The following is a 10917-nucleotide window of genomic DNA, read 5'->3' as shown; positions in this document are numbered from 1 at the left end:
CCAACAAGTGCTCAGCATATGCCGGGAACTGCTTCAAGACTGTTGGAAAAGCTTTCCAGGTGAGCTGGTTGACAGAATGCAAAGAGCGTGCAACGCTTTCATCAAAGCAAATGGTGGCTACTTTGAAGAATCTAAAATATATTTTGACTTGTTTAACACTTTTTTGGGTTACTACATGATTCCATATGTGTTATTTCATAGTTTTGATGTATTCACTATTACTCTACAATGTAGAACATTTTTTTAAATAAAGAAAAACCCTGGAATGAGTAGGTGTGTCCATACTTTTGACTGGTACTTTTTGTTAGATACTACTGCACTGTCGGAACTAGACGCACAATAATTTCGCTACACTCGCATTAACATCTGCTAACCATGTGTATGTGAACAATAAAATTTGATTTGATTTTTACTGTATATATATATATATATATATAAAGACCACTATCCCTAGAAGGCCAGCATCCCGGAGTCGCCTCTTCACTGTTGACATTGAGACTGGTGTTTTGCGGGTACTATTTAATGAAGCTGGACAGTTTTATTGCTTCTTTAATTAGCACAACAGTTTTCAGCTGTGCTAACATAATTGCAAAAGTGTTTTCTAATGATCAATTAGCCTTTTAAAATGCTAAACTTGGATTAGTTAACACAACGTGCCATTGGAACACAGGAGTGTTGGTTGCTGATAATGGGCCTCTGTGCGCCTATGTAGATATTCCATTAAAAATCAGCCGTTTCCAGCTACACTGTATTTCTGATCAATTTGATGTTATTTTAATGGACATAAAAATGTGCTTTTCTTTCAAAAACAAGGACATTTCTAWGTGACCCAAAACTTTTGAATGGTAGTGTATGTATGTATATATATATATATTGCACGGACTCTTCCATTGGCTCTATGCACACTCACTGGACTCTACCCACACATTTACACATACTACACTGACACTCCAACACACACACACATGCATATTGACGCAACACACACACTCACACATAGACACACTTTCACACTCTTCACATATGCTGCTGCTACTGTTTATGATCTACCCTGATTTTCTAGTCACTTTTACCCCTACCAACATGCACTGTACATATTATGTAAATTACCTCAACTACCTCGTACCCCTGCACATTGACTCGGTAGCGGTAGTCCTTGTATATAGCCTWGTTATTGTWATTTTATTGTGTTACTATTTCCTCACCTCGTACCCCTGCACATTGAGTCGGTGCCGGTACTTCTTGTATATAGCCTAGTTATTGTTATTTTATTGTGTTACTATTTCCTTTTTTTATTTAGCAAATGTTTCATACTTTTTAATTCTGCATTGTTGGGAAATGGCTCGTAAGTAAGTATTTCACTGTAAAGTCTACACCTGTTGTATTCAGCGCATGTGACAAATAACATTTGATTTGATTGGAAAATATGTATTTTCCGGATGTTGAAATTAGGTTAATTTTCGGTTCTGAAMGAAAGTTGAAAAGACATCATTTACAGATGTTGAAAATAAGAGTGTCTACTGAATTACCAAAATGTAAATGTAAAAATAATCACTTGCAAAACATGCTTGGTATTATTCTAATGAGCTCCGCCCCCAAACAAGTTCAAATTTGATCAGTCAGGACCAGACCAAATCTGAACTAATCATAGATGTCTAGGCTGTTTCACAAGTTTGAACAGCACAGTACAGTATGCCACAGTTCAGCACAGTAGAGAATGGTACAGYACAGTAMAGTTTTATTCAGTAGAGTACAGTACAGTTTAGTTCAGTAGAGTACATTAGCGTAAAGTAGGGTACAATACAGTACATTATACTGTACTATACTCTACTTTTCTTTATTGACTGGACCAAATCTGAACCAATTATAAACGTCTAMGTTTGTGCCAAATGTGGTCCGGACGTTGAAATCAAGGCCGGTCCTGACCTCACCAAAAAAAGAAAAAAAAATGGCTGATCCGGACAGGACCAAAAAAAGACGTCCAAAAGACGTTGGTGTTGGTCCGTGCTTGGTGGGTGGGTTCATTGGGCTCATCAAGCCGCTGCTACCGAAGCAAGAGACCCTGGATTGGACGATTTCTCCTTTCATTTCAGTAGGCTAGCAGCTTTCATAGCCTCTTAGTAGACGGGGGAGAAGTGTCAGATGCAGGGAAAGGGGTAGCTAGGTAACCCGGCTTGCCAAGGTTTACGATGGAAATGGCACCAAACGTTACGCTTGACCTTTAATCAGGACACAGAAACTCGATCTGCTGACGATTCCTGCCTAGTATCTGCCATTTTTACGTCATTCGAGGCATTTTTCAAACGTGTTAGGCTACTATAGCCACAAGCTGGCAGGCTAGCTAGCTAAATTAATATGCTTAACGTTACCTGAAAGACAGCATGTTGGCTATTAATGGATAAGCAAATTTTCGTGTGCTAACTGTGGTGGAAACGAAATAATTATGGCTGATACATGTTCAAGAGGGATGGAAAGAGGCAGAGGAAGGATTACATCAGATTCTATGACGAGAGGCGCATATCCTCAACAGTATGTTCACCCTGGCACACAGCAGCAGGGCATAGACATTCAGGAGCTTGCCTCTAAACGTGTCGATATCCAGAAGAAACGGTTTTATTTGGACGTAAAACAAAGTGCACGGGGCAGATTCCTAAAAATTGCAGAGGTTTGGATTGGAAGAGGCCGCCATGATAACATCAGGAAGAGCAAATTAACGCTGTCCATGTCAATGGCACCCGATCTACGATATTGCCTGGGTGACTTCATTGATTATTACGCTCACATTGGGTTGCGAGGTGGCCTGGTACCACGGCCAGAAGTGCAGAGCAATGGCCAGGGCCGCCCCCAAGATTCCCGCAGAAGACAGCAAGATCACCACCAKGCAACATCAGTATCTCCCACCGGCTCTGCGGTGTCGGAGGAGCATACTCATCGCGTCCTGAAGAGTGAATTCATTGAGAGAGACAATAGAAAGTACTATCTGGACCTGAAAGAGAACCAGCGAGGCAGGTTCCTCCGCATCAGACAGACTGTCAGCAGAGGACATGGCACCATGGGTTACTACGGCCAGGGCATCGAGCAGACCATAGTGTTGCCGGCTCAAGGGCTAATCGAATTCAGAGATGCACTGTCGCAGCTTATTGAAGACTACGGCGATGGTGATGCCACGGATGAGCGTGGAAGAGGCAATAGGAACCACGAAGAATCCCCCGAGCTTCCCGAGGCAGAATCCTTTCGAGTGGACAATAAGAGGTTTTATTTCGACGTTGGTTCCAACCGGTACGGTGTCTTTTTGAAGATTAGCGAGGTACGACAGCCATACAGGAACACCATAACAGTCCCCATGAAAGCCTGGGCCAGATTTGGAGAGAATTTCATCAGGTATGAGGGGGAAATGCGGCGAATTTTCACCTGTCACGAGAAGAGGACAGAGACTCGCGAGGACGGTGAAGACCAAGAGGATTGACAATGGCATGCTATGGTTGTTAGAGGTTTCTAGTGATGGTGGGTTAAAACGGAAAAGGGAAAAGGTAAACGTGACAATATCCTAGTTTATAAGAAAAAGTATTCTCAATGTACCTCTATAATACTGTACTGTATGACTATTGTCAACTAGCACTTTTACATTTTTTCATGGTTATTGTGTTTCATTCGTATATTTAGATTATGGCATCCGTTTTGAAATCGGTGCAGGAGGACGGGTTGCCTATTCTTGCACAATGAAAACTGATATACAAAATGCTAGATGATGATATAGCTAGGTCATTTATATGAAGCGTAGAAAAATGTTTCGTTGTGGTCGACTGTCCATTTAAAGAATTGCAGTGTGTGTGTGTGTGTGTGTGTGTGAATGTACGTGCGTGTGCGCATGTGCTTGTTTGAGTGAAGAAGAAAAAAAGGTGAGCCCCATATACCTCAGGGTGAGACATGATAGTGTACAACTTCCGGTATTCCACCAGCATTGGCAGTGGGGTGTATTGTAAGATTTTACTGCTGAAGACTAGACATGATATTGTTGTTAAAACATCAACAATCATTTGCTCTGTGCAGTTAGTATTTAATGATTTGAGGATTTAATCTTAGTATAGAATAAACAAGGATGAAGGATTTTGGGTATTGTTATCCGTGTGGTTTGGGCACTAACCAAATAATAATAATAATAATAGTAGTATTTGATAGAAATGCACACTAGCACTAGCCTGAACTCCAGAGCCTGTTTTGCTAACATTCCACTCCTTGTACTCCGTGTCATGCCAAACATGACATGACATAGCAAAGAGTGGAATGATAACTCAAACAGACTGGTACCCATGCTACACTACTATGAGAATATGTATCTTTAAACAATGTCTTTCTGCAAAATAACCATCTAATGCCTATATGAAAGATATGATTCATGGGCTTAGATATGATATACAAAGTGGGAGATGTCAATCAAGAAACTGTTGATCAGCAGTGATGCTGTAATTTCTTAGTTATAACGGTAGTGTCACATCATCTCATATACATTCACACACAGCTTTGACAGAAAGATAGGCTATTATTCATGCAATCTACTTTTTATCGCACCACCAAGCACAGTAGAGGTTCATTCCATGTTTTTGGYATGCATCCCAAATGGCATCCTATTCCCTGTATAGTGCCCTACTTTTGACCAGGGCCCATAGGGATCTGGTCAAAAGTAGTGCACTATAAAAGGGAAAACGGTGTCATTTGGAACAGAGTCTTGGTGTAGCCTTAAAACTGCTCATGTTCCAGAATTTCAGTAAAGATTCTGATGCCTTCACAAATCTTGCAATGATACTTGAAACATTGAGATCCAGCCCATGCAGCTATCAATACACCCCAGATACCCTTACTACTAACAGGTGCAACTTAGTCTGTGTCCCCACAAAATTGTCATTATCACATTGTGTATTTTAAAAGTTATTTAATGCATTTGACTGTGTCATTTATTAACATATTAACAAATTAATTTTAAGTGAAAACCAAATTTCTCACTTGGATTTTTTGATGATCTGCTATACAATATGTTTAGTGTCAAGTCATGCTGAGAAAAGCTCCTAACACAGATCATCTTTAATGATATAGGCTTTGTTGCCTATGTGTTAATTAAGCAATAAGGCACGAGGGTGTGTGGTATATGGCCAATATACCATGGCTAAGGGCTGTTCTTAAGCACGACGGATCGCGGAGTGCCTGGGCACAGCCCTTAGCCATGGTATATTGGCTATATACAACAAAACCCCGAGGTGCCATATTGCTATTATAAACTGGTCACCAACTTAATTAGAGCAGTAAAAATAAATGTTCTGTCATACCCGTAGTATACGGTCTGATATACCATGGCTGTCAGCCAATCAGCATTCAGGGCTCGAACCACCCAGTTTATAAAGAGTCTCTACACACGTAGAGGCTGGTTAGGCAGCAGACAGTTTAGCCCTTGTCACAGGTACCTCGGAGATCTTTAAATGACAGGTGATATTCTGTCTTCCTCCACATCTAAATTGTTGCCACATTTTAGACCTCTGGAGCTTTTACTATAACATTTTTTACTAGGTCTGGGAATTGCCAGGGACCTCACGATATTATCACAATACTTAGGTGCCGATACGATATGTATTGCGATTCTCACGATTCTATATGTATTGCGATTCGATATTGCGATTTGATGTTCCAAATGTATTGCTCACCATATGTCTGCTGCAGAGAGACAAGAGAGTGTCATGAGTAAACAAGGTTTGATCAGTCAGGGTAATAAAATGGCTGAAAACAGGTTGGCTCAGTATTTAAGAAGATGGAGAACAAGCTATAGGAGGAAAGATACCAGAGTTTTGGCGCAGGTACAGCCAACTAGCGCTAGCTAATGCTATCTACAGTAGCAAAAAAATATCTATAATATTGTCAAAAAATAATATTGCGATATGTAACTGTATTGATTTTTTAAAATATTTTTTTTAATCCATTAATAATTTTCATCATTTAGGGTCTGTGTCCACGAAACCGCTCCATAGACTTAATGCCAGATATGGTGATGGGGCTGATATGGTCAGTGATATGAAATATCATATGCTGATGACCTAGCTAATCCACATAGGATACACCTCATTGGTCTGAACACCTCTTCACATGCCTGCTAGACAAATGATCTTGCAGTACTAGTAAGGGCTTAACAATTGTTTGTACTAGTTGTAACCAACATTCTGTCCTGAAACTCCTATTTTACGTTTCCCTTGCATCTGGTGATAAAGGATGTATGAAATAGGCGTTCATATTTCTTCATTGTTTTCCTTTTGGCTGCAACTCCRTAGCAACTATGCCCCCTTGCACAGAGTCTATAAAACTGTGGTTCTTCTGCAGAGCTTAAATGGACAAATGTAATTTTCTGTACATTTTGTCCCGCATGGAAGATCCATTGGAGAGAACAACCTAATAGAAAAGTCAGAATGCATCATGCTACTGTCACATAGGTTTCCACAGTCTGTGTTAAGGCACATTGTGGTTTCAAATGAATACAGTTGACTGAATCTTGAATCTCAAGGAAAGAGGTACTTTGTATATTATGAAAAAAGGATAGGTCAATAACAAAAAAAAGACAAGGTTAAAAATCTTTGTCTCTAAAACAAAACTTTAATAATATGATTTTTGATATCTTAAAGACCAGTATTTATTTTAAATTCTTAGTGGTAGCAATCCGAACCATAGTGCATGAAAAGCGCAAGGATAGTCTGGTTATTCATAGTTTTTTGGTTATCTAATGTGTGGTATGGAAATTCCACTTGAATAATTGCATTCACCTATTCCAACATTAAAAGTTTTACAACTCATTATAGAAAAATAATTTGAAGCACAACTTTCCTACAACATTCGTTTCGATTCTCATACTTAATCAAAATGTGGAATATATTACATTTGTTCCCATATGCTTTAATTTATATCAACATTTTGGAGTGCAGATGCCCCGTGATGTTGTGTTTGAGATTATAAGGCTGATCACAGTATCTTTGGGGCAAAGTAAGAGAAAATTTGGCATAGGCTATAAACAATGGCTTTTTTCCTCTCTTGGAGATGGAGAGAGAGAATATGAGTGGGGATGCACAGCTTATTTGCTCTTTAAAACACAAGCCTCCCTAAGAAAGCACTTWAAAAAWAAAAAAAAAKCACCACTTCCCTCTGCTGTTTATTACTTAATTTACATGGAGGGACCACATGATCCATGCATTGGTTTAACTTTGACGTGACAATCATGCACTTAAATTACCACACCATAAGGCTAATCTTCTGCTAGATGTTGATATCGCCTATTTTAATCTAAATAAAGCTGCATTTAAAGATAAACTGACCCAGATAGTGGCCATGAAGTTATGCCCTTCTGCTCCTAGTCTTGTTTTACCTGAACCCACCGTGACCCTTTTAAAAAAAGGTCTTACAGTGTAATGGCATTGTTTTGTCTACTTGGATTGGGTTGTAGTTAAAGTAAGGGCAGCTAGCAATGGCAATGTCCAATGGGGTTGATATCTACCTTCAATTCTCAAAGTTCTCACAATTTAGTAAATATACTTGAGCTTTCTCTGATTTCTTGTGAAATTATACAAAATGAAATGTCCATACCTTTCTGACTGCTGTAGGCATATGGTTAAGACAAAACGTTCTTTGAGTGTAACTTGTCTTGTTTGATTGTCAAGTTTAAGGATTAGATCCAAGTTGTAGTGGTGTCGTGATGATAAGAAAATTAAATGAATTTACAGTTCCTTATGGATGCAGCAAAGGTTATCATTTCCAATGCAAAGTACTCAATTGTTGTACATTTGGAGCTAATCACTTATAGAAAAAATATGTTGTTTTGACATAACTGCAAATGCTACAGATCTTGCTGCAAAAATMTCCCTCAACCATTTCACGTGGGTGGAACTATCAACCCAACATGATCAAACAAGCACTTTAGATTACGTGCACACAGGTTTCCTCTTCCTTGTTATTCTACCAAACAAAAATATATGAAATTAAGTCAATGATAAATTCTATGGAACTAAAGATGAAAGATATATTATACTGTTTTATTCCATTATATTTGTCTGGTATATTATGTAATGCTTTCTGTAGTTATTATTATTATTATTTTTGCAATCTATTAAGGACGTTGTATTTCACAATTGACTCCACAGAAAATACAGTGACGTACCGGTATTATCCAAGAAAGACACGGTTAGAATGAATTTAATTGACTATTCCGTATTTGTAGCTTGCCTGAAAGCCATACTAGATCATGTGTCGGCCTGATATCCAACTAGACTTAGGCAGGTGTTTGAATGGTCAAAAAGTCTTTGTAAGAACAAGCAAGGTCATCATTGAAGGCTGAGTTAGTCTCTTAGAAATCACTTGAATGAATTAAATTTGGACTGTTATCATCCAAACAAAAGGTTTACAACCTTTTAGCCTTAAAACTTCTTTACAATTTGGTGCTAATGTTTTGATTAGGATTATAATTTTTATTTGTTTTTAGAACAAATGGAAAAGATTACCTGTCAATCTTGTGAAAGAAATAAGAAGGATATGTTAATTGCAACAGATTTCTATTGCACAAAACACCAATGATGTTCAAGCATGTTTAGGAGATTATCATTTCAAAAGCATAGGCTACTTAGCACTTGAGCTCCACAAAACACTACTAACCACCTAACTGCAGTAGTGACAATGAAGAGAAAAAGAGTCCCGGCTTCACTTGGGAAAAGTGATGGCGTATTTACATATGTTTCTAATTTATTGTTGTGTAGGTAGCGTGCTGTGAAAAAGTCTGGGTATTGAAGAAGCTTTGTCGATTTTGTTTCTTTTGGCTTTTGTGTTTATCATGGCATTACTGCAGTGGGATTTTTCGAACTATAACTGTCTATGGTAATGATATAAAAATGAAATAGTGAAGCAAAAATGTTTAGTGTATCTTTGGATAAATGTAATGTACAACATTAGCGTGTCCTATAGAATATTATATGACTCAAAACAAGAAAGCAATTGTTTAGTATTCTAGAACTTTCTTTAACCTGTGTACTGTAATACTTCATGTTCTACATGTATGAATATCCATTTATTGCCTTGTAATGTTTGTAAAAGATTGCAACGTTTAGAAAAAACCTATCTGAGAAAAAAAAAGTTAAAAAAAAAAAGGTTTATGCATGCCAACAGTTGGGTCTTAAACTGAAAACAGGGGGGGGAAATTGACTATAAAAAATGGTGCTATATGATAAGATATAAAGGTGCTCATATGAAACCAAACTACATGCATGCAAAGAGGACATTTCAAAAGTAGGATTAAAAAAACTTGAAGTTCGACATGTTGTGCACTCACAAGATGTCTTCCCAGAACACACATGGTAAAGTGCAACTGTAAATAGCCTACTGTCAGTGGAAGCCTCGTCATCAATTAGGACATGTACTACCAACACTTTGCCACCAGAGTGTCATTTGTACTGGCCCCAGGGAGAGTCTGTCATTACTACAGAATTTAGCAAATTGTGTTTGCTATAAGCAAAAGACATCCCTACAGCTAGACAGATGGGAGACAGAGACCTGTATCTCCTACCGCTTTCAAAGCAGTTAGTACCAAGGTGACAAGATACTTTAGCCAAAGGAAATAGTGATCGGATCAGTGATGCCTATTTACAGTTACCCTGCCTCTGTGAGTATGCTCCAAAAGATCTATAGACAATCTAATGATATATWTTTTTTTTTTATGCTAATGATTCAAATGTTTGTCTTTGAATAGCTTTTACATGTAGCAGGGTCCGGAGAGGGTAAAGCTGAAGAGAATGCAGTCTTCAAAGGGTTATGATCAGTGATTTATATAAACACTACATGACTGATAGGGGCGTTATGTTGAAGCCWCCGTSCCGCCATCTTGGCACTCCCCCACCATTGGAAGCTATTKATTTATTAATGTCTACATTAGMTTTTGCCACATTTATTCTATTACAGACACCTTAATGCATACTTTTAAATTATAGAATGTGAGCTAAACATAAAGTAAAAAATATATAGTATTTTCCTTAAAGTATAGTTTTTTGAGATTACTGATGTTACTCTCCCCACTACAACAACAAAGTACTTAAATACATGCAATTTTGTCCTTGAAACATTGAAATATTGTAGAATTCCATTCATTCCTATGGAGGACAGCGCCTACTGGGGAGTGTCAATATGGCCGATACATAGCGTCAACAATCCAGGGTTTATATACATCATTGGTTATGATGCGGTCTTGGAAAATGAAGCAGGTTCTCATGGCAACAGATGTATTGCTTTGAAGGGTATAGATGAACATGTGGATGTTTTACAGTTGTATTAACCATCATTCCTTTTATTTTAGTGTTCAATAAAATTTTCACCAGATTAATCCAGTTGTGAAGTATGTTTCRTGTGCTCGATTTTAAGTTTGGTACCACTTTGGAATACATGTCCCTAAAACGTACCCTGCTGGAAAATCCAGCTTGACCAGCTCAACCTGGTGACCAGTTAAACCAGTTTGGCTAGCTCTAGGTAGATTTTGAGAGATGGTAGCTGGTAACTGGTAGCTGATTGACCAGCCCCTTCCAGAAAAAACACATGAACGTCACCTGGCCACGTGTGAACTGTTCCAAAATACATGTTTTCATGTGAAGTTAATGTGATAACATGAGGCAACATGTAAAGCAACATGTGATAACATAAAACTACACACGTGATCATGTAAAACTTCACATGAAATCATGTGATTTTTCACGTGAAATGCGTTTTTGTCTGTAAGGGGCTAAAACCAGCTCAACCATCTACTAGCTAAAACCAGCCAGACTATCTACCAGACCAGACCAGCCAGAACATCTTTGCTGTTGGGAGCTGTTCAATCACCTTGTACCAGCTTCAGTGCACGACTACGGTGGTATTCTG

General features: G+C 38.4%; 1 protein-coding gene across 1 annotated transcript; it reads left to right on the top strand.

The window, feature by feature from the left end:
- Nucleotides 1-1880: 1880 nt before the first annotated feature.
- Nucleotides 1881-10387, top strand: purg (purine-rich element binding protein G). The gene has a single exon (XM_023984611.2). It carries the CDS (start codon nucleotides 2444-2446, stop codon nucleotides 3464-3466), a length of 1023 nt encoding a protein of 340 aa, XP_023840379.1. The 5' UTR covers nucleotides 1881-2443; the 3' UTR covers nucleotides 3467-10387.
- The last annotated feature ends 530 nt before the right edge of the window (nucleotides 10388-10917 follow it).

This window comes from Salvelinus sp. IW2-2015, linkage group LG4q.1:29, assembly GCF_002910315.2.
Source record: "Salvelinus sp. IW2-2015 linkage group LG4q.1:29, ASM291031v2, whole genome shotgun sequence".
Taxonomy (NCBI): Eukaryota; Metazoa; Chordata; class Actinopteri; order Salmoniformes; family Salmonidae; genus Salvelinus; species Salvelinus sp. IW2-2015.
The sequence above is the reverse complement of the archived record's forward strand: the minus strand, read 5'-3'. Positions and strand labels throughout refer to the sequence as shown.